The sequence below is a fragment of the Cryptomeria japonica genome, chromosome 11, assembly GCF_030272615.1.
Source record: "Cryptomeria japonica chromosome 11, Sugi_1.0, whole genome shotgun sequence".
In the NCBI taxonomy this organism is placed as follows: Eukaryota; Viridiplantae; Streptophyta; class Pinopsida; order Cupressales; family Cupressaceae; genus Cryptomeria; species Cryptomeria japonica.
In genome coordinates this window covers 696,350,479-696,375,762 of record NC_081415.1, presented here as the reverse complement: position 1 = coordinate 696,375,762, position 25,284 = coordinate 696,350,479, and the positions used below count along the sequence as shown (strand labels likewise).

The window sequence follows — 25,284 nt, the reverse complement described above, 5'->3', positions numbered from 1 at the left end:
GATGCAAAAATTAAGAAATTTGCTAGGCAAAATGAAGATCGAAGTCTTCTAGCAAAGGCGCCTCCTTCATCAACTTCACCACCCTTTGGGTCTTCAACGCCTTGAAGGAAACTCGCTCCACCTCTAACAAAGTTTGCACTCCTTCTTGGATTGAAATTCACACCTCTCCTTGGATGTGATTTCGCTCCTTCTATTGCTTCTCCAAATCGCATGTAAACAATGATTGAATGATGGATTAAAATGCTTCAAAGTACCTTTCTTATATAGGCGCTCATGTATTGCAATTCCCATAGGCCGACTTGGAAAATAGGCGAAAATAAACAAAAATTAAATAAAGAGGAGGCCGACCTTTATTAGAATATTTAAAATAAAACCCCAAGCGCTCTCCTTTTTATTTAATTTAATAATTAATTAATTTAAATGCCTTTTCAATTAAAATTTCGATCTTTTAAAAGGCTAAATTAATTATTAAATGCCTTATGCGAACTCATTAAATGCCCATTTTAATTAAAAATATTCCAAAGTTTTAGCGGACTTAGCATTTAATGCAATTCAAAAAATGTTGGCACCTAAGCATGGGAGGAATAAGGGACATCTATCAACATCGCTCTGGTCCCTGGGAGAGGGACAGGAGCGCTCATGCATTTTAGCCTTGATCTTTATCTTCTAAATCGCCAATTCAAGTTTGGGGGGAAATCAATGATCTTCCTCGTTTGTTCTATGCATGCCAAACTTGTTTCTTCAATACCAAATGAGCTCTTCTAAGGATATTCGCCCTGGTCCTTCAGTGAAGGACAGGAGCGATTTTTTGCTTTTGAGCTTAAAATTGTCGACTTTTGAGGTTAACTCCTTATTCATTGTCTTCCTAAAGACATTTTGGACTTTGCATGACTTCGCCTTGACGTGGTTTTGGAAGGAAATGATTGATTCTATAGAAATCGCCCTGGTCCTCCAGTGAAGGATAGGAGCGATCTTTAATCCATGGCACAAATCCTTAATCATATCAATATCAAATCATCCTCAAGGCGTGAAACGTTGTTCCTTAATCCATCTCGAGTCCTGCAAACGAAAGTAGTACTCCAAAATTTTAGGCAATCAGGCAAATTTGAAGATTTCGCTCTGGTCCCTTGGTGAGGGACAGGAGCGCTCTACCTTTTATCTTTAGACTTCATTTTCCAAATCGCCAATTCATGATGTGAGGTAGGCAATGATCCTCATCTCTCGTTGTATGCACGTTTTGCTTGTTTTCTCAAGGCAAAATTGACCTTCTTAGGATTTTCGCCCTGGTCCTCCAATGAAGGACAAGAGCGATTTCGCATTTGTGCTTGAGTTAGTCAATTTTTTAAGGTTGGTTCCTTGTTCATCGCCCCTCGAAAGACATTTTTGACTTTGTACAACCTTGCTTTGGCGTGGCTTTTGGAAGGGAATGATTGTTTTTATGAAAATCGCCTTGGTCCTTGAGTGAAGGACAAGAGCGCCATTTAGTTCTTGGTGCAAACCCTTGATCGTGTCAACTTCCAATTGCCTTCAAGGCGAAAAACGTCATTGCATACTCCATCTTGAATGTTTGAAATGAAAGTGGCATTTTAAAATTAGGCATACTTGAATATTTCGCTCTGGTCCCTTGGTGAGGGACAGGAGCGCCTTGGCCATTACTCGTCTAGTTTTGCGGTCTTTGCCACTTTGTTTTCTCTTGAAGCTGTTCAAATATCATCTTCATATTGTGCCTTGGCCTGGATTCGACCAAATTTGGAAGGGAAGACTTGATAATGCATTTTTCGCCCTGGTCCCTGGGTGAGGGACAGGAGCGCCTTGGCCAAAATAGGCTCCACTTGTGTTTTGCAATCTTTCAAAATTATCTTCAATAGAGCGATTACGCCTTCCTTTACTCATCCCAAACGTAAAACTTGCTTCACTTTTGCCAAAAACTTGTCTTGAGGGAAAATCGCTCTGGTCCCTGGGAGAGGGACAGGAGCTTCCTTTGAAATTCGCCTTGGTCCCTGAGAGAGGGACAGGAGCGCCGTAGCCAATTTGGATCGATTTTCTCTATTGTGGTCCATTCAAGTTATATTCAATGAGCAAAACGTACTTTCCTTGATCTCTTCCAATCAAAAAATTGTCTTGGTCCTGCAAGGACAGTGCAACTTTGAAAAACAAGCTCCGGTCCTTCAGTGAGGGACAGGAGCGAACTTGGTCCTTAAGACCAAATCTTCATAATTTTCATCTCAAATTTCCTTTGCTGGGGAAGATACCATCATTTCGCAAGTTATGAACAAAAGTCCAAATCCAAAAAATGTCCAAGAAGGTGTGTTTTGAAGAAAATCGCTTTGGTCCCTGGGTGAGGGACAGGAGCGAACTTGTCTTGAACTTAAAAAAACTTGTCATTTTGAGTCTTCAAAATCTTCAAAATCTTCAATTCACGTTCGATTGTATCTCCTGGCGACCCTGCACAAAACAATTAAAACAAGTCAATAACCAAGATGCATAAAATATCACTTTCGCCCTGGTGCCTGAGAGAGGGACAGGAGCGATTTTGCCCTTATAGGCCAAAATATCAAAAATTTAGGTCTTCAGATCATTTCATCATGCAGGGCTAGGTCATCTCCAAGGCCAGGAATCGGTTACCTTGCTTCCAAAATTTGGTCAAAATCCACCCAGACAAAATGCATAATTTAATCATTAAAATGCTATCACTTAGACCTAACTTGAATTTGCCCTCAAAATCCTGATTGGACCCATCCTGAGACATACTCAACTTCTTGACAGACTCAGGCCATTTCAAAATTGCAATCTCAGTTAGGATGCTTAATTATCTTTCAAAATTTAACTGGACTCGGCTCGAAAATATCAAAAGGCAACTCCTAAGGCTTAACCCTAGTCCAGACGACTCACACACTTACTCAAAATCCTAAAAGCAGAGAGAGGAATAGGCAAAACAAAAGCGAAAAAGAGGGGGTCCCCATTTTAATGGGGCGATGTGTGAAATGGTCACAACAGTCCCTTGCACCCATTTTTTCAACACCATGTCTCAGAAATGCCTTAGGGGATAGGGATGCAGGTTTTGGTGACAGGGGTATGCTCTGTGTAACATAGCTCAAAGGTACTTTTAATCATAGTTGAAAAAATTGGACTCAGCAATAACTTGGGAGGCCCAAAAATTTTAAAAACTCGGTCCTTCGGAAAAACCATGTTTATTGAACATTTGAAAATACACAATTTTTCAAAATATTCTTCAAAAACACACATATATACATTAAGAATAGCCATCTCAAAATATATTTTAAATGAAAAAAAGTATAAAATGCATTTTTTACAATTATATTAACATAAATAAAATTATTATTGATATAATAAATATTTATTTTGCCATTTCACGTTCTTTTTAAAATAGGGTTTTGGATTTTGATGGAAATCGAGTAGCTAATGTGTAAGAAATCTTCAAAGGGTGAGTATTTGATGATTTTTGGTGGAAAATTGTGGCGAGTTTGATTAAAAACTGGCGCTGAGTTTATAAGTGAGTAACTCGTGGCCAGTTCTAATGGGCGAGTACTCACGAGTTTGCGAGTACTCTCAATGCATTTCGTCCGTGCTTTTAATAATAAAAGGAAGAATAAAAATATGTGCATAACTTGTTGAAATAACCTCCAAAATTTGTAATATTCAAATGCTTTGAACACTAGTTTTGGATTTGTTGCTTTCCAATGAGTAACATATTATGTTTTTCATCTTGTTCTAGTGTTGTATTTTATTGAGAAACTATTTGATAAGATTTTATTGTGTGATCATTAAATTTTCAATTCAATGTTTTCTACACAAGGAGGATATGTGTTTTTGTTGGAGATAGCATTACTGCTAGTTTTTAGTTTCTCACCTTAAACCCTCCTAGGTTTAATGTGGGTTATAATTGTAATGTTCTACTCATTCATGATTATATTGGATATGTAGGAGACGTTTGGATGGGATGCTTAAAGGATTAGAGGAGCAACAAAATGCCAAAAAAGAGGAGGTATGTAGTGATATATTTTAATCATATTTTTTGAGGGAATCGACCTCTTTTTTGAATTTCGATTCAAATGTGGGACATAGTAGGTCATGTTGCAGCCGTAATTGCATGCATCCAATCACCAAGATAATGAATTAACTATAGGGTCTATGAGTTCTGCTTGCTTTTAAGAAAAGATAACAATATTTGAAGTTAATAAGATTAGAGTATGGAATTTAATTCTAGTTCCTTCTTTTTTCTTGGGGAGGTGGCAAGGAGTGGAGAGCTGAGATGGGATGGGGGTGGGGTTATCATTTCATCTTATTTTTGTTGAATTGTGTAATGGATTCATCTTTGATAGGGTTGTGCTTCACAAATGGGACCTGCTTACAATTTTAGAGCAAAATGACAATGGTTGTGTTTGCAATTAAGTATAGCATTGACTTTCATTTGTTTTTCTTGAGAGGCTTTAGGGTCATTGGACAATCATAAATTATCCTCAGTATTTGACTTTTGGATTTGTAGCATCATGAATTTTGCTTTGCTTATGTTCTCCAATACCTCTTCATAAATTAATGTTTTTGAGATGTGATTACTTTTCCTTTAACCATCATTGTTTTTGTACATGTCCATTTCTACTTCCATCACCTATCACTGAGTCGTTAGTCAGTTTTTGGTTAGGTTTGGGCTTTAGTTTGATAACTTCATTGGTAATTTCCAATGGAAAAATGACTGGTGTGGACATAGAATTAAAGTTATTTTTAAATGTTTGGTTTTATTTACAATTTGGTATGATGATGGGAGGCATGTCCCAAGGATTTGTTGTGTTGTGACGTTTTCACACATCGCCCCATTGCAAATGGGGACCCCCACTTTTTGCTTAGATTAGGTGTCTTAGTTTCTTAGTTTCTTTAGTTGTTAACCTTTGCTAGTAAGAGATGTTAAGTTGGAGTCATGTTGCAATAATTGCCAAGGTTGTCGGGAAAGAGTCAAGGTGAATGAACTAAGAAATTCCTTTCTACGCTTTGATTTTGAGAAAATAATGATTTTGAAGGAAATAAAATCTTCTTGGTATAATGAATTCTCTCTCTTGTGCATTTCAATTTTCATCTTTAGGAGAGAGCAAAATTCTAAGGCAATGACTTGGACAATCAACCATCAAGGTGAAGAAATTTCAACTTCCAACATCTTGCAAGAGTGCGAATCAACTCAGGTTGATATGAAGTTCTAGAGAAGACCTTGGGGATCTACATAAGTTGATGATGAGTAAAATTTTTCTAAGTATAGGAACCTGGGCATCAACTTAAGTTGGTAAGAAGGGTGAGACTTCTAAGTTGCAACGATGAAGGTTGGGAATTATCAAGTCGAAGTCAAACCTCTAAATAAGCAAGTTGAAGCCAAATTAAAACAAATTCCAACCTACATAGCTGGAGAATAAAATCATTGTTTGCAAAACTCGAACCTCTAAAAAGACAAGCTAAACAACTAAGGTGAATTCCTCAAAAGGTGACAAAGCAAATTAACTTAAGGTGAAAATCTTAAGTCCATGGATAAGGGTTGAAAAGATGAAAGATGAGACTTTCAACTCACATGGATGCAGGTTAAAATCTAAGTCTCAAAATTCAAACCTCCAAACATGAGAGTTAAAACAATGACAAAAGCAAATTTCAACCTAGACAGCTGGAGGTTGACAAAATCGCATAAGGAAAGGTAATTAAAATTTCAACTTAAAAATTTGCTCAACCAACTTGCTAAAGTCGGCCTCTTGAGAAGGGGTGAATGAGTGCGATTTCATGATTTAGAACATTAAGAGGTTAAGTCGGCTGGCATAGAGGGTGGGACTCTAAACCTGAAATCGTATAAGTATAAACTATAATGAAGAATACCCTTCACTAACATAAATTCAAATGCAGATCATAAATTCGCACAGCAGATTGGAGGGGGAAAATCGCCTAAGATTAGTGACATTGCTGGAAGTAAAGGAGTTCGCTGGCCTTGAATACACAGGTTCGCCATCAATCAGTATCACAGATCCACTCATTATATCTGGAAAGAAAGGGTTTCAGACATCAGCTCGTAGAGGAAGAAATCAAAAGGCTGGTCAAATACCAAGGCCTAAATCGTCTTGCATCCTAAGTGCTGGCTAAGAATACTTCTATCTCAGAAATTGGATTATAAAGTCTCATCAAATTTTCCAGAAAGAAAGATATATTTCTAACTTTCTGAGTGTAATCAGATTTCTAAATCACAAAATTCAGATTTTGAATATGAATTGCATGCATCATTACATTAATTTCAGAACTTGATGAGTGATTCTAAATTTTGTAAATCTGAAAGCATGTATGTTTATCAATGAAATCAGAACTTAGTTATATCATTTAAACATACTTTGAATCTTCGAACTTCTAGCTTCGTACATGAACATGTCAGGGGAAGATACCACTACGAATCAAGGCAAGTTGGAGAAGGTGAATTGGCATCATAGAGGAAGGCGGAAAGCTTGAAAGTGTAGAGATAAGGAATATCACGACATCAAGACATTTGAGTTAAGTCAACAATGAGATCCACACATTGAGGTCTAGCTCAATGTTCGAAGGGAAGGACATGCTTCACATTTCAACATCAAGGCCATCGATATGATAGAGGATACTTCAAAGATGCAGGAAGAAGGATACACGTCACATGGATTCCAAATGATCAAAGTCTACTTTTCAAGACAACATCATGTTCCAAGTCCAAGGCAAAGATGTTCAAGATCAAAGAAGGTTAAGGAAGGAAATACTTCATGATTCAAAGGTTGAGATCGTGAATGCATCACAAGGAGGAAAATTTCCAAGTTAGAGTGAAGGAGAATGAATGTGATCAAGGAATGGGGATAGTTTTAGAAGAGGCTGATGTGGCATCCTATTCGCATTCAAGCCGATCAAGCTACTTCCACATCAGCAAGTCCAAGTTCAACGAACCTGATTCATCTCATGGTGGAGCAAGTGACACATGGCGCCTCATCAACTACTATTTTGTGTACCTAACCTATTTTCTCATTGGTTAGAAATCAAAATGGACATGTGTCCAATTCATTGTAATGATCTTATTGGCCAAAAGGGAATTTCTTGTAATGAACCCTATTTAGGGTTTTATTGTAAAATCTCGGCCATTGATCTCAAAATGATCTGAGCCACTCATTGTAATGAGCTCTCTATATAAATCTCAAGCTCTTCATTTGTAAAAGCTAATAGTGAATAGAATAAAGTAGTAAATAGAGAATAGTTGGTAGTTCAAGAATAGTTCAATAGCAGATAGTAATTAGAGGAGAATTAAGATTAAGAGAAGGCAAAGATTGATGCCAAAACTTTGTTGTAAAGGACAATTGATTTCATTGAAGTTATGGTGAATTTGATTTGTTACTTCAACAACTTGCATGGTCTTTATTTCTCAATTCATTTTCATGTTATTTAGATGAATGGAAGATCTTTGTGTATGATCAATGGTGAAACTCCTAATACATACCACTAGCCTCTTGCTGATTGTAAGTGCGCCTTGCATGGTCAACTGGAATCCTTGAATGAGCTTAACTTCAATTGCTATTCGTACCTTGATATGCATCACCTTGATGATATCCTTGTTATTGATAGTGATTCGAACATCATTTTTTACCTTCCTTAGAAGATCGCACTAAGCTTTGTGGAGTTGTTGCTTTGCATGTCAAAGCAAGGCTTAGTTGAATTTCACTAAAGGTTGTCCATTGTCTCTTGCTTTCCTAGGAGTATTGTAGTCTTCCTAAACCCTATGTCTTTTGCCCTTTTTTATTCTCCAAGCAAGTAGCTAGGATCTAAGTTCCAACAATTCAAGCATTCATGTACAACGTAAGTCCCCTTGTGATTCCAGCATAATCACATCAAACCAACGAGCTTATCCACACGTCGTGACTTGACATTTAAGAACCTTGGAGTTATCTCAAGTGATCCTTAGGCGAATCTTCAGCATTTGAGAGACTTTGATCAAGAGAGGATAAGATACTTTTGGGTATTTTATTCTGTGTTTGCATGTGCATAAAAAACATATCAACAAGTTGGAGGACTGAAAGCTGCTTTAAGATCTGAGATATAGAAGATAAAGCTAAAAAATTTAAATGGTTACTAGTAAGATTAAAAAACAAATCATTTTGCTTATCACTCAACCAAAGCCACCATGGTTTTGCATGAAGAGAGATTTGTGGACCAGTTATTGTAACATCAGTTATTTGAGATAAACATGACTAATGTCCACTCTTTTGAGCGATAGGCATGTAGTATGGAAATGTAATTGAGACAGAACAATAACTTTGATATCAATCATAAGCAACTGTTTCAAGTTTAAAGAGAGATAATGAACTATCTGGGTAAAAATAATTAAAAGGACGACAATGTAGAAATAAATAGAAGCATGCAAATACGTTTTGGAACAATTAGAAGTCTATTGTTTGAAGAAATCAGAGAACCTGAGTTTAAGAGCAAACTGCTGCAAATTTCTGTGAACAATTCAATACAGAATGAAAAATGCTTTGCACTGGAAAGTGTTACATTGATGCGATGCCATGACTTGAGAAGGATGTTATGGAGGATGGAAAAATAGTGAATCAGGAAGCATAAAAATGGTTGGACATGCTATGACCACAAAGAAGAGAAGATAGAGTGCAGTAAATAGAGGATTAGCCAAACTGATGCTGAAGGAGCCCAAAGAGCAGCTGGCCTTGTTTTCATCTGCATAAGTTATATTGTTGTGATGATGTCTGGGATCAAATGTGGTTCAACGCCCAGGGATAAAGTGGGTTGTACTAACGATATCCCAAAATGCCACAGATCGCAGCATATTAAAATCATTGACTAGGTGATTGAAGTATAAAATAGTGCCCGTATCATAAAAGCCGATGCAGTTAATAATATGTTAAACATAGCGCTAGAATATTCATGAGGTAGTGCTAGCCAAATAATTTAACTAAAATTAAATTCTGTTTTCCAAGGGTAGCGATGGTATGAAAGGTGGTGACTCTTTCACCAATAGTGTATAAAGGAGAAATCATTTCATTAAGAAAGAGGCGTCAATTTGGAATGATTATCATGTGACTTTGCAAGTAATTATTACAGCCAAACATGAGAAAAACCCTCCAAGGAAAATCAAGATTTTTAAAAACCCTAAATTTTTCCTATTAAGTTATTAGACGAAAACCCATAACTTGTCTAATTATCAAGGACAACGTTTAAGGAAAAAGCTGCAAATTGGAAAAAGAAACATAGCAGAAAATCAAGATAAGATTATTTTCAGAATTATTTGAATATTATAATAAAATTCATGAATTTTATTTAAGTTCTATATATAAATATAAATGCAATTATCATTTTAGAATTAGAAATATTGTTTGAAGGCAAAAATAAGAAATGTTCTACAACAGGACATTAGAGAACCAACCAGGAGTACAAACCTACCAAAGATGGGAGCCCACCATGCTCCACCATGGTCAAGGAAGTTTAGTAATCCCCCAACGATCAACACCAGCCTCATTGTTAATGTTTCTCATCACTATCAAACATGCAACTATTCCATCCTTTTGCTGCCACTACAACAGACTTAGGCTTGCTTTTCACCATTACTAGTAGGAAGACCTAAATCTTCAAATTTGATCCAATTATTTATTTTTGTTGGTGTAATTATTTATTCATTTTGGATATAATTACACTTTACTTAAGTTTACTTAGGTAGATGCATAACATTGTAGTTTGCATATGAGACACTTAGGGAGATGTGCATACATTGGGAGTGTGTATGTGGGAGAATTTCCACCTTTTATGGTGTGATATTGTTATTACTTTATCATATCCACTTATCATGGAGTGATAATTCCACCTTCAGTGGGTGATCCACCTCATGTGGAATGTTTTATTATTTCTCCTACCTATTCCTACCTAGCCTTACTTGCCCTTGCATCTCATTGAGCCACATGTCATCATTGTGTGCCCTCTTGTCTCTTAACCTTGCCTTTATAAGTAGGCTCATCATACATTGTATGTAATGATCCAGTTGATCTCTTTTGCATATATTGAGAATAATATCTTATTTTTATCTCTCTTTTTATTGTGCTATCTATTGGTCTCTTTGATCTTGGTTGCTTCAAGCCAGAGTTCCGTGACTTGCCAAAACTTGGTGAGTCACGGGCCGAGTGACCCTCGGCAAGTCTTGGGTGGCTTGGACCTGGACTCGCCGAGTTTTGGCCTAGTCATGGCGAGTCACGTGATTCGGTGACTCGACTCGGACCTGGCAAGTCCCGAGTCCATGACTCGGTCGACGGAAAATATCGAATAAGTAAAATAAAAACACATTAAACAATGGTTTTACTTGCTTTTGTTTTCATTTATATTTGATTCTAAGTTGTAAAAGGCATCTCATTTCATTCTATTGAAAAAATAGGAGGAGAAGAGCGAGTTGTGAGGAAAAAGAAGAGACCATAGTAGGGCAACCAGCAAGGAGGAGGAGTAAAATTTCTTCAACAAATCACATTGGAGTAGTGTAATACTTGCATTTGGTGCATCAAAAGCTTGTTAGAGAGGATTGGAAAGAGGTTGCATTTCATTTCAACCTTCTTATAGGAGGTAAGATTTATTTTTTTTGGTTTTTTTGGTGTTTTATAAGCAAAATTACATTTTTTTTTAAACATTTGTAATATGTATTCATTTCTTTCAAAGAAATCAGCAAACCCTACCATGTAGATTGTTTTTTGTTTTCTCAAAACTTAAAGAAATCAGCAAACCCTACAATGTATATATTTTTTTTCATGTTTGAAAAAAAAAATGTACATTTGCTGATTTTTTTATGTTTTGAAATGAAAAAAACAATCTACATGGTAGGTTTGCTAATTGCTTTGAAAAAAAATGAATACAAATTCTATTACATTGATTTTTGTATCAAAATCAAAACATTGCTATTATATTTTTTTTTTGTATTAATTTATAATTTAACAATGGACAAATATTTTTTTTTTTTGTAATTGTGTTTTATTCCAGCAACCTTCAACTTTTGGAAACAATGTCTAGTTCCACTCCTCGTAGAACAATCTCGGGTAGAAAATATCCAACTTGGAAATATACAAAACCTTTTCTTGGGCAAAAAAGAGGAGAGGCAAAATGTAAACTTTGCAAAACAATCTTTCATGGAGGCATAATTAGATTGAAATACCACCTTGCCAGCATACGTGGCCATGATGCAAAGCCTTGCACAATAGCATTTCCCGAGGCTATTCGTGAGTGCCAAGTGCTATTAGACACATTTGAGACTCGAAAAGAAATAAAAAAGAGGCAAAGGGAGGAGTTGGCTCAGGCTAGCATTGGTTGTGTTGGAGAGGCCTCTTCCATGCCTCCATATTGTCCTAGTACGAGTGCTAGTGCTTCTGTTGCTGGTAGTGTCAGTGCTAGTGGGAGTGTCAGTGCAACCATTGGTCCTAGAGTTCGTAAATCTAGGATGGATTCATATATTGAGCCACGCACTACTCCTGGTGCCCAACCTTCACTTGAGAGCATGGGTTGGAACAAAGAGGTACACAATAAGGCTAAAGGTGCAATTGGAAGATTTTGGTTTTATTGCAATATTCCATTCTTCGCAGCCAGGTAATTCCTTTTAGTTTTTTTTTGATTAATTTAAGTTTTTAAGTTGTTAATACTTTTAGTTTGTTTTGTTTAATATTTATACTTATCTTATTTAATTTATTTGTGATAGGTCTCCTTATTGGCAGAGCATGGTTGATGCCATCACTATTTGTGGGGCGGGTTTCAAAGCCCCTTTTGATTCCGAGTTAAGTGGCCCAATTTTGACAGAATCGGTGGCTGATGTAAAAGCCACATTAGAGGATCAACGAGAGATATGGAAGAAGAAGGGTTGCACCATCATGACCGATGGTTGGATTGATAGGAGAAATCGAACGCTCCTAAATTTTCTTGTTTCTTTTGCAGGTGATTGAATAACTTGAATTTTATTTAATGATTCGTATTTTATTTTTGATTTGAGATTGATTGAATGATCATTGATCACTGATTTTGCTTTGTTTTCAAATTTCAGGTGGCACCATGTTCATGAAGTCAATTGATGCTTCCACACATTCTAGAAATGCCACTTACCTATGTGAGGTTATAGAGGAGGTTATATATGAAGTGGGTGAGGAGAATGTAGTACAAGTGGTGACTGATAATGCAACAAATTATGTTTCTGCAGGTAAACTGTTGATGGAGTGGCACCCATCTATATTTTGGTCTCCATGTGCCGTCCATTGCATTGACCTCATGTTGGAGGACATTGGTAAGATTGCATGGATCAGGACATGTGTAGAGAAAGGCAAAAAATATTTGCAAATTTGTATACAATCATGCATGGGTCCTTAACTTAATGAGGCAATACACAGGGTAGAAGGAGTTGGCTCGTCCTGGAATCACTAGATTTGCCATTAACTTCATCACATTGCAATCCTTGATTCGGAGTAAGGCAACTTTGAGACGTATGTTTGTTGGTGAGGAGTGGACTTCCTCATCCTATGCTATGAGTGCTGCAGGAGTTGATGCTACAGATTACATTTTTGATGAGCCAGGCTTTTGGACCCCTTGTGCTGAGATTGTGAAGGTAAAGTTTTTAAGCATTGTACATTATGTTTTAAGATTTAAGTTTATATTTTTATTTGTATTTTTTTTTTATTTGCTTATTTTCATTCACAGTTTCACACTTACATTAACTGATATTAGATATTGTTTCGCAATATTTGCAGTTCATTGAGCCTTTGGTAGTTCTCCTACGTGTTGCTAACTGGGAGAAGCCCGCAATGGGCTACATATACGAGGGCATGGATAGGGCCAAGGAGGGCATCAAATCTGCCTATGAAGGGGATGAGAGTAAGTATCATCCCATTTGGGATATCATTGACAGGAGATGGTAGGCCCATCTTCACAGGCCCCTCCATGCAACTGCTTATTACCTCAATTCGGCATTCCATTTCCGCCCTTATTTCAAGACGGATAAGGAGGTTCTTAGTGGGCTCTACTCAGTGATAGAGCGAATGCTAGCTAGAGGAGGTTGATCCTGAGTAGAGCCCACTAAGAACCTCCTCATCCGCCTTGAAATCAGGGCGGAAATGGAATGTCGTATTGAGGTAATAAGTAGCTGCATGAAGGGTCTGTGAAGCTAGGCCTGCCATCTCCTGTCAATGATATCCCAAGTGGGACGATACTTACTCTCATCCCCTTCATAGGCAGATTTGATGCCCTCCTTGGCCCTATCCATGCCCTCATATATGTAGCCCATTGCGGGCTTCTCCCCGTCAGCAACACGTAGGATAACTACCAAGGGCTCAATGAATTGCAAATATTGTGAAACAATATCTAATATCAGTTAATGTAAGTGTGAAATTGTGAATGAAAATAAGCAAATAAAAGAAAAATATGAATAAAAATAAAAGTTAAAAGTTAAAACATAATGTAGAATGCTTAAAATTTTTACCTTCACAATCTCATCCCAAGGGGTCCAAAAGCCCGGCTCATAAAAAATGTAATCTGCGGCATCAACTAATGCAACACTCATAGCATAGGATGAGGAAGGCCACTCCTCACCAACAAACATACGTCTCAAAGCTGCCTTACTCCGAATCAAGGATTGCAGTGTGATGAAGTTAGTGGCAAATCTAGTGATTCTAGGACGAGCAACTCCTTCTGCCCCATGTATTGCCTCATTAAGTTAAGGACCCATGCATGATTGTATACAAATTTGCAAATATTTTTTGCCTTCTCTACACATGTCCTGATCCATGTAATCTTACCAATGTCCTCCAACATGAGGTCAATGCAATGGGCGGCACATGGAGACCAAAACATAGATGGGTGCCTCTCCATCAAAAGTTTACTTGCAGCAACATAATTTGCTGCATTATCGGTCACCACTTGTACTACATTCTCCTCACCCACTTCATATATGACCTCTTCTATAACATCACATAGGTAAGTGGCATTTTTAGAATGTGCGGAAGCATCAATTGACTTCATGAACATGGTGCCACCTAAAATTTGAAAACAAAGCAAAATCAGTGATCAATTATCATTCAATAAATCTCAAATCAAAAATAAAATACGAATCATTAAATAAAATTCAAGTTATTCAATCACCTACAAAAGAAACAAGAAAATTTAGGAGCGTTCGATTTCTCCTATCAGTCCAACCATCGGTTATGATGGTGCAACCCTTCTTCCATATTTCTCGCTGATCCTCTAATGTGGCTTTACATCAGCCACCGATTCTGTCAAAATTGGGCCACTTAACTTGGAATCAGAAGGGGCTTTGAAACCCGCCCCACAAATAGCGATGGCATCAACCATGCTTTGCCAATAAGGAGACCTATCACAAATAAATTAAATAAGATAAGTATGAATATTAGACAAAACAAACTAAAAATATTAAAAACTTAAAAACTTAAAACAATCAAATAAAAACTAAAAGGAATTACCTGGCTGCAAAGAATGGAATATTGCAATAAAACCAAAATCTTCCAATTGCACCTTTAGCCTTATTGTGTACCTCTTTGTTCCAACCCATGCTCTCAAGTGAAGGTTGGGCACTAGGAGTAGTGGGTGGCTCAAAATATGAATCCATCCAAGATTTACGAACTCTGAGACCAATGGTTGCATTGATACTCCCACTAGCACTGACACTACCGGCAACAGAAGCACTAGCACTCGCACTAGGGCAATATGGAGGCATGGAAGAGGCCTCTCCAACACAACCAATGCTACTTGAGCCAACTCCTCCCTTTGCCTCTTCTTTATTTCTTTTCGAGTCTCAAATGTGTTTAATAGTACTTGGCACTCACGAATAGCCTAAAGAAATGCTAGTGTGCAAGGCTCTGCATCATGGCCACATATGCCGGCAAGGTGGTATTTCAATCTATTTATGCCTCCATGAAAGATTGTTTTGCAAAATTTACATTTTGCCTCTCCTCTTTTTTGCTCGAGAAAAGGTTCTGTATATTTCCAAGCTGGATCTTTTCTACCCGGGATTGTTCTACGAGGAGTGGAACTAGACATTGTTTGCAAAAGTTGAAAGCATATGTTTCCTATGGTTTATATTTTATAAATGTGTCATCTTTTTGTAATGATTTCAAATCTATTTATCAATGTTAAACTATTTAGGCAATTTTATAGATATATTACATATATTTATTAAATTTTTTAAAAAATTACATATGGCGAATTTAATTTGAATTTTATACATTTTGAATTTTTTCCTTGTCGAACTTCGTTTGAATTTCAAAGTTGTCGATCTTTGAATTCGAATTCAAACTTGGTGACTTAGATTATAACCTTGAGGGGAAAATCGACCCTCATCTAGACACTAAACTTCCATCACGTAACTCACTTTCTTGCAAATCCTCTCCAAGGGAAAATCGACTTCCATCTGGACATGTAAATTTGATCAATTCATGTAAAATACTTTCTAGGTGGAAATTCACCCTTCATTTGGACTCAACTTCCCATCAAAATCTTGTCAAATTCCATTATAATACTCTCTAGGGGAAAATCGAACTCCATTAGGACACATTAACTTTGTCATTTCCTCACATTTTGTCCCGAGTGGAGAATCGACCTCCATTAGGACACACAAATTCATCGTCATTTCACTTTATTTCAATCATTTTCCCCTTGTTGGAAAATTGAACCTCATTAGGACACTCAAATTGCACTTAAACTTGGTCATTTACCCTTGAGTGGAAAAACATGGGTCATCGAGACATACATTCTTCATGCATTTTGCTCTTGTAGGTTTGGTGGAAAAAACGACCTCCATCGGGACAACTCTTTTGCTTTGAGTGGAAATTCTCGATTCATCGGGACTTTCCCCAAAATCACCTGTAAATTGAGTCTTGGAGTGGAAAAACTCACCCCATCGGGATAGTCCGCTTTCATCATTAAAACAACTCTTTCTTGCTTAGGATGGAGTGGAAATTCATGCTCCATCGAGACTTTCATCATTTTCAACTCTAAAATTGAGTGGAAAAACGCCTCCCATCGGGGCTTTTCATTTGGGGAAAAATGTTTCCCATCGGGACTGTGATGATTTTCACACTTTAAAGGCCCAAACTTATCAAATTTTATCATTTTGCAGAATGGAAATTCTATTTCCATCGGGATTTTTAACATTTTGGCTTGATTTGGGGGGTGGAAAATAGGAGTCCATCGAGACTTTGTGCATTTTTGACATATTCTACCTCCTAGGAGTGGAAAAATGACTCCTATAGGGACTTTTGCGCTCAAGCACAAAATTCACACTAATTTGCAACATTTTGAACACATTACGCTCACATTTTAAAGCTAGTTGCAACCTCAACGCAGAGAAAAAATTCATGAGCACTTTGACATTTTAAAATCTTTCAACACTTTGATCCTATCGACTTCAAAATCAAAATTTTTAACATTGCTTGCACATTGAAGACCTTTGGACATGATCATATCAAAAATGAGACTCAGGCATTGAAAGCTCAAAATTGCCACTTGATTGCCAAAAACCCTAAATTAACAACAAATAGCAGGCTCACGGACAATACACTCCTCCCCGTCTTCGTGCAAAGTGCAATTCATGTTTACAAGGTTGGCGATGTAGGGCTCAATGTGGTTTTGTGCAATGGGCTTTGCCTTTATGGTAACCTTGGTACCATTCCTTGTTCAAAATAGTATGTGGGACCAATTAGAAGACAAGTATCCACCTATCTTGGTGTTGAAGTCTCTAGATAGATAGATGGCAAAGAAGGTAGGGAGGTCAATGACTTATATGTCTTGTAAGATAGTGCAACCAGGGCTTGTGTGCAAGGTTAACTTCAAATTTTTAACAACCCCTACTGTCTTAATAGAAGTGCCATCCAAATGGACAACCCCTCAAGTCACAGGTTCATATTCTATACCAAGAAGGTCAGCTACCTTCTTAGGAATGACTGAACTACTAGCTCCTGAGTCTATCATGCAATTGTGAACTAAGTTATCTCCTATGATTAAAGAGAGATAGAAGGGGGTAGGCTCACTGATCTTGCTTGAATCTTCTTCCTCCTTGGGTTGTACCAAATTGGTGGAGATTGTCTTCTTGCTGATTGTTGCCTCAACACTTGATGGGTTGATGTCCTTCAATGCCTCCTTAAGCAAATCCCTTTGAGATGGGATGGAAAGGGCCTCCCACATAGTGACATTAAGATTGGCCTTCTTCATTTGGTAAACTATATTGAAAGGAACACCAACTGATTTTGAAGACTTTGAAGCAACAAGGTCTATCCCTTTTGATGGGGTGACTTGGGGTTCCTCTCACCTCCTTTTCTCCCTTGAATGGTATTTTGACTTGTATCTTGGACAACTACTTTGGGTGTTGGAGCTTGGGCGAATGTTGAAGGTGAGTCACCTTTTACTGCTTTCCTTTTTGACCTTGTGTATTGTAGCATAGTATCACAATTTGTCTGGTTTATACCACAAAATTCTACCTCTTGCCAATTTGACAAAAATAGAATCTCCTTGTACGTGAACCTGATTGCCAACACTTGGCTGATTTGGATCATATTGCTGGCTGGAGGTGGTTGGCTCATTCTGCACTACTAGAGCTTGGACAAACTCTCCATTTTGGCATGCACTTTGATTGTGTGGCTGATTGCATGGTTGACACCAGTTTTGCTTTTGGGCGAGATTGTTTTGCATTGGAACTATTGCCTTTGAGTTATTTGCAGCTATAGGGTTCAAATTATTCAAGGGCCTGGCATGACTCCATTGGTTTTGCCCTTGAAAATGTGGCCTATTCTGCTAGTAATTCTGATTTTGTGCTTGATAAGGCTTACTTTGCTGAGATTGTTGCCTCTTTAGTGTCACCAACTCATTGCCAAAGTTTTGCAATAGAGTCTTGACCTTGTGGAGCTCGTTTGAGGATGAAGTGGATGTGGATGGATGGCTTGTGGACGCCATGGGGATAGGAGCCAAGGTGGGTCGTTGAGTAGGAGCTTCTAGGAATAGAGGCATTGGCGGCCTTGGAGCTATCTTCCTAGCTTGTATCAAACAATTTTCTGCCCTTATGGCTATGTCATACACATTTGGTAGAGAGGTTCCGTCCATTGATTGTATCATGACAGCTACATCACTATTGAGAGCTCTTAGATAATACAAGAAGGCATGATTGGGAGATAGCTTTACTAGAGCAGGATTCTATTCCATGTCTTTTGGAATCTGAATTGAAGTCTCCCAAGAATTCATGAGGTGCTCTCTTGATTGTAGTTAGTTGTTCAACAAGTGATAGGTGATCACTTTTGTTTTCAAAATGGTCACACAACTTCTCCCTTATTTGTCCCAATTGTGAATGGAGTTAGGCGACAACTCTCTATACCATTGCAAGGCTTTTCCTTTCAAGGAAGTGGCCAAGAGCCTAACAACATCATCCTCGGTGACATTATGGATGGAGCAGATGTTTGCAATATCTTGAATGTGCTTATGGAGTAGTAGTTGTCTCACCAATAAAATAGGGTATACTCTTTAATGCGGCCACTGTTATATCATTTCTTTGGGCTAAAATGAGAAGACTACCCACATCATCCTCGGTGACGTTATGGACGGAGCAGATGTTTGCAATATCTTGAATGTGCTTATGGAGTAGTAGTTGTCTCACCAATAAAATAGGGTATACTCTTTAATGCGGCCACTGTTATATCATTTCTTTGGGCTAAAATGAGAAGACTACCCCCATTGAAGGTAACAAAAACCTGATTTCTGGCCATTTGAATACACTATTTGGAGCAGCAGTGGTTAATACAAGATTCTCTTTAAAGTATCAATTATTCAAGATGATTGATGGAGTCACTATGTCAAGCCATGTGAACAATCTAAGATATCTTTTTCAACAACTAGCAAAGTCAATGCTAGTGGATGATGAGAACACTAAAGCTATTTTACGAAACAATTTATCTTCAAAATTCAGCAATGCCATCTTTACTCTTACTCAACTTTCCTCTATAAGTTTGGAAGATATGATTCCAGCTCTACTAGCTGAAGAAAAAAGACTATTGCAGGAGATACAAAAGATGATCCTCAAATTGAGGTAGCATTATACTCGAATAGTAGAAGATCTGATAAGGACAAAAAAGGGACAAAATGCTACTATGCAAGGAAATGGGTTACAGAACTTGGAACTGTAGGCTTTGAGCGCACGATGTTTGCAAATGAAAGCTCAAAGGAGCTAATGTAGCTAATGTTGAAGGTCCTTTGAATGTTGACAATGGTGAAGGAGAAGTTTTATATGCATTTTAAAGAGGCCTAGTTGTTTGAAGACAGGTAGGAAGCCAGTGTAGTCAAAGCTCATAATTGATGGTTGCCTAGTTAGTTTGGGAGTCTGAATTTTGGGAATCATATTCGTATTAGGGTTATGAGACAACTTGCTGGAGATTTGTGAGTATAGCTTAGTATGGATTGTTGTTCAATGGTTTGGGAGATCTATAATTCTGGAGTTAAAGGTGGTGGAAATCTGGGAACTTGGGAATTCAGCTTGAGAGCTACACGTTTACAATTGCTTGAGGGATTTCCACCTAATGAATGGTCTATTTTCAAGGAAAAGCTTTTGAAGAATGACAAATTCATGGTTCAGGGTGTTTTTAGTTTGATATGTTTTGTTTTCAGTGAAGTAAGCCTTATGATGGGGTATTAGAATAATATAAAATAATTCTTAGAAGATGAGGCTTATAGCTAGATTACTCAACTTCCACTTCTAGAATGTGATTTGTATAGTACCAATGTCTCTACTTCAGCATGTCAGATTTATACATCAGCACTACATGAAAGCAGTTGGTCGGCCCAACTTCTTGTTCGAAATTGCTAGTGTACACTTCTTGAAGATGGAAATGATGTTAATAAATCACAGCATGCAGGAGTAGGTAGAAAGAAAGAAAGAAGGAAATGATTTTAATGTCTACAGATGACCAAAGGTAGGTCAATTGGACTCAAAAGTACAGCATTTTAAAATTGAAAGTTCTTGGAAGAGAAACCTAGAAAGGCCCCACAAAGGGGAAGAACAAAAGCAAAGACTCATGGTAACTAAAGAAAAACTGGATATACAGATTCATGGAGCCTTACTGAGGGTCAAGTGCATTCAGTGGATTGATCTACATGATTTGGAAGCTAGTATGAATGGTTGGCATTTTTCTCTTCCAAGGGTTCCTTGATTCAATTTTTTATGCCCCTAACCCTATAGTGTGTATTGGGTTATGAGTAGTTGGCTTGTGGCTACCTTAACTCTTAATTAAGGCATATTATCATGATTATACTATTATTTGGTTATTTAGGTTGGTCTAGGCATTATTTGTTGTTATCTAAGTAAGCCCTTAGACAATATCCTTGGCATAAGTATGGTATATATAAGAGGTATAGGTTAATTATTATCATTATGTTGAGTATTGTGTTCTTGATGAAGATTGTTGGAGGTATTCCCCTCAAGTGGATTAGGAAGTTGCTCCCTTGAAGTGGCATATTATTATCAAATACAACATATGTTATATTTTATTCTCTCTTGTGCAAGTTATTTCATAACATATTTGAATGGAAGAACACCCAATTTTGTCAACTTGGGCAATGATACATTCTACTCTTAGTTATACTCTTGGGAATAGGTGAGATTTGCACAGGTTTGAAAGTGCCATAAGTGTACTATCATTGCATCAAAGTGACTCTACAATAAACACTGCTGAACAATGCCATGATTTTAATCAATTTTGACTTGGAGAAGCACCTTTCATATGTAATCCTTCTAGACCTAGCTGGAGTGGTGTTGGAGCAGCCCTCTAGATTATTAAAGCCAAAGAAGCAAAAATCGTGAAAAAATCATGATTGAACGGGATTAATCATGGATTGGCATATTTGTCGAGTTTTTCCTTGTTAAAGTCGTGATTTTTAAATAAATCGTTGACTTACGTTTTTGATTGATCTTTGATTGGATATTTTGCGATTAAACACGATTTTTTACGGATTTTGATGGCTTATTTTATGAATTTCACTAGGTTTTTCTATGTGCCACAAAGTAGGGTTTACGCTTGTGCAAAAAAAATGTGATTGCGATCAAACAAGTTACATTATATAGGGCATATGCAATCAACAAAGGCATGTTTGTTGTCGTTTTATAAAGTAGTCAAACACAATATCATTTCCTTCCTATCATTTTATTTGCCTGTTTTCTAAAGTCATCATTTTATTCCCCTGTTGTCTAAAGTTATCATTTTATTTGCCTGTTTTCTAAAGTTTATCATTTTATTCCCCTGTTTTCTAAAGTTATCATTTTATTCACCCATTTTCTAAAGTTAAATGGTATATTGTAAAATTTATTTTGATTTTCTTTAAAGCTATTAATGTTTATAGTATTAGTAATTTTATATTTCATTTATATTTAAAATATATATCAATAAATCTTAAATAATGTTAAAAAATAATTTAAATTATTTTTTAAATACTTTTTTAATTTAGTTAGTAATTATTTATAATTATGTTATTCATTAAGAGTTATTTTATTTTATTGTAGAATTATTTAATTATTTCTAGAGGTGTATGAAATAATTTTTGTTTTGCTTCCACAATTGTCTTTGGTTCTACAAAAAGAATATTGTCTAAGGTGAATTTTTATATTTTGTTTTTCATAATTATTTTACAATTGTATAAAAAAAAATAGATCTTATGAAATAATTAGCTCCAAAGTAAAATAAAATAGCTTCCCATTTTTCCTAAACTATTTCATTAACTATTCATTTCTATGGATATGAAATAATATTTGTAGCTTTTTCATATGATTTGGAATGTATTAAAATCAAAGAAACGGGACTCGGACTCGGAGTCAAACTTTTAAAGATTTTGGGCCCCAGTCTATGGCTGGCCGAGTTTGGCTGAGTCTGGCCGAGTCCACGCGAGTTTGGACCCCAGACTCGGCCAAGTCCGAGTCCGAGTTTGCTGGACTCGTGGCGGGTGACTCGGACTCGGACTCACTGAGTTTGGGCGATTTCCGACGATTTTTCTTTTCTGATTAAAATACATTAATATCTATAGATTAAGATAAATTATATTTTTTAATTAATATTCATTTAATATTTTTCAAAAGTTAAAAATATTACAACATTATAATCAAAATAAATTTTATTACAAAACAAATTGTATTGTAAAATAAAATAATATTTGAATGATTTTAAATGAAAATAAAATAATTTTGAAATGGATAAATAGCTCTTAAGAAATACAAATAGATGTTCATAGATAAATAAAATAAACAATATACATAAAATAAAATAACTATTAAATATTTTTAAGTGAAATAAAACTTAGTATAGAATCTTTCTTTTTTTGATTGATAATTGGTATTTATATTAATTAGTCTGGAAAATATACATGTATTGTAATATCACCATTAACTACTAAAACCCCCATCCCCTGCCACCCCTGCCACCCCTACATCTATTATTGATGTTGTAGCGACATGAGATATCTTTCTCGATTGTTGTCGCAATTCTTATTAGGAGAGTTCTTTTTGTTAACATGCATTTTTTGTTATTGATAACTAATATCAATTTGCACATTGATTGCTTTATGTATCGGGTGTTTTCTCCTAACAAATCACACCCTTTCTTAGTGACTCCCCGATTGGGGACATGTCAGTCCTCGTCCCTCCTATCGGGTATTTTACCACCAAGTCGTGGGCATTAGAAAGTTAACAAGAAAGAATATTTGCTGTGATCTGCGTGAATCATCTGCAAGATGATGATCTGGGCATAATGCCTTTGGTGGCAGGTGCGATACGATTAAGAGATATAGGTTGTTCCTGAAAATGCGATACCTGTGTCAAAACAACATCTATCGCCTGCCATCCTCAAATAGCATTCGCAGAATGCTCTACCAAAATCGGAGCCATGCTCCATATTACACAAATCCTAAGCCCCTTTTACATATAAACTAGCAGAGATACAGTATAAACAAGTTTATCATTTTAAAAGGGTTTCTCAACAAACCCTACATTAACAAAAAACACCAAAACACCAACCCCAACAACCACAAGATGCATCGGATTAGATTTCCTGCAGCTTACCCTTGGAATAGGGTTCCTGGGTCTTCGTGTCATCTTTGCCTCTTTGGCCTTGCAGACGATCACACTCCACAATCTGAGTCTTCCTCCCCAGCTCCCGTGCGTTGAAAAACTCCTTCAGCGACACCCAACCCATTTGAGCCTCGACCCTTCACTCATCTTTGTCACCAAACACACTCCACACCAGGAAAGGTTGCATTGGGGTCTTCACATAGCCAAATTGGCGCCAATTGCCATGATGCGCCCACAATCCTACTCCAGGCTCTGCCATGGCCAGAATTATTGTCATGCCACTACACCACTCCGGCCGCACACATTCCTTCATAGCCCTTAAAACTACCTCCTTTGACATCAGTACTAACCCCTAGGCCATGGACATCGATGCAATATTAATGTTGGAGCGATACCGAGACTTTAGGAACTCATAACCCATAATCCATTCAATGGTCTGCCAAAAAACAGGGTCTGTTATGAAGATTGAGTGTGAACTCCTCAATAGCATGAATCCACTTCATGCCTAACACTATGTCCGTTTCTCCAATGCCCACTACATAGTAATCCGCCTAGAACACATAATCATAAAGCTATAAAGTCAAGTTAGGGATCCTCCTGATACAAGGAAGAGTGAAATCATCTGCTACCTTCACTTGGAATCCCTCAAACTCCTCAGCCTTGAGTCCCCTCTTGGCCACTAACCCCTCATCAATAAAGTTATGTGTAGCCCCTGTATCTAGTAAGGTAATCACTCGCTGCCCATCAAGAACTCCACGAATCCTGAAAGACCCCTCATTTTGAATGCTAGAGATTTGTGCCATAGGTCTATCACCCTCCTGCTCCTTAACTGAACCCTCGGAAGCACTCTCTGCTTCACTGTCATAAATCTCAGTATGTTGGTCTGAAATTTCAGAATTGGTATCATCAGCTGAATAATATTCTATTGTATCATTGTTAAATGAGTGTACTGTCCGCTGTTGCCAGGCTTATCAAATCATGAATGCATATCTCGCGAAGATCCTCAAACAAATCGGGTCCATTAACTCTTAATGATGACATGGCTATGTTTGATAATGTGTCCTCCACTTGGTTGCCACATCTTTTAACATGTGATATTTTGTTATCCTCAAAGGAGGAGAGAGTAGAAATAATTAATAACGAATCCCCTTTTGCAATAGTGGTGACTTCTAATAACGAATCCCTTTCTAAATGTAGATGGTTAACGTTCAATTTTTTTGCCATCTGAATAGCCTCCCAAGCTGCCTGTACTTGTGCCTCATTATTGGTCCCATCAACAAATCGTTTTGCACCAATTGCCATGATATTCCCCTGAGAATCTTGCGCCACAAACCCTGCACCAGACGGACCAGGATTTCCCTTAGATGCCCCATCAAAATTCAATTTTGTTCACCCCGGTTCAGGATATTCCCATTTCTCCTTCGAGTTAGATGGCTCAGAATAAACCCGAGAAAGCCCTTGGACAGGCCAACTTAATATGAAATTTTATATACATCTATGCAAAAATAAATTGTATTTGATTAGATAAGCAGGTTTTTGAAAGGGCCTTGAATCCTTTTACAGAAAGATAGGAGTGGAAGCAAAGTAGGACAGCAGAAGGACAACTCAAAAAACAGCCACAAAACCACCACAAAACATCATAACACAACCAATTAAAGCAGCCAACAGAACAGCAGCGCGTAACGCTGCAAGAGAAACACCATTGAAATTAAGGAGGTTTAAAGAAGTGATTCAGGGATTTTTGATCGATAGTCTCCCTATTTTCCTTGCTCTGCTGATCCAAATCCTCCAAACATCTATTCTTGTAACAATTCTTTTGCATAGTCGCAGATTTAGGAGAAAAATTCTCCCTTCTATCCACCATCTGATCAATCACTCTAGGAGTAGAGGACTGCTTGAGACTACTCTCCCTGTTCTCCTTGCTTTGCAAATCCAAATCCTCCAAACATCTTTTCTTGTAGCGAGCCTTTTGAATAATCGCAGCCACGGCTTTAGGAGGAGGAGAATCTCATTTCTATCCACCATCTGATCAATCTCTCTAGGAGTAGAGGACTGCATAGAATCTCCTTTCTTGTTTGTCATGCAAGCCTTGTGAGAATGACCCACTTTTCTACAATAACGACAAACACTTGGAGAATTTTCATAGTCTATTTCTTGAATCTATCTACCCA

General features: G+C 37.2%; 1 protein-coding gene across 1 annotated transcript in view; it reads left to right on the top strand.

The window, feature by feature from the left end:
* LOC131067157 (prefoldin subunit 6) overlaps positions 1-25,284 on the top strand; it is a 48,920-nt gene that overhangs the window by 18,845 nt on the left and 4,791 nt on the right. The window contains exon 4 of the mRNA XM_058002102.2: positions 3,946-4,006. Coding sequence (XP_057858085.2) covers positions 3,946-4,006 — 61 coding nt within the window. The remainder of the gene's footprint in view (positions 1-3,945; positions 4,007-25,284) is intronic.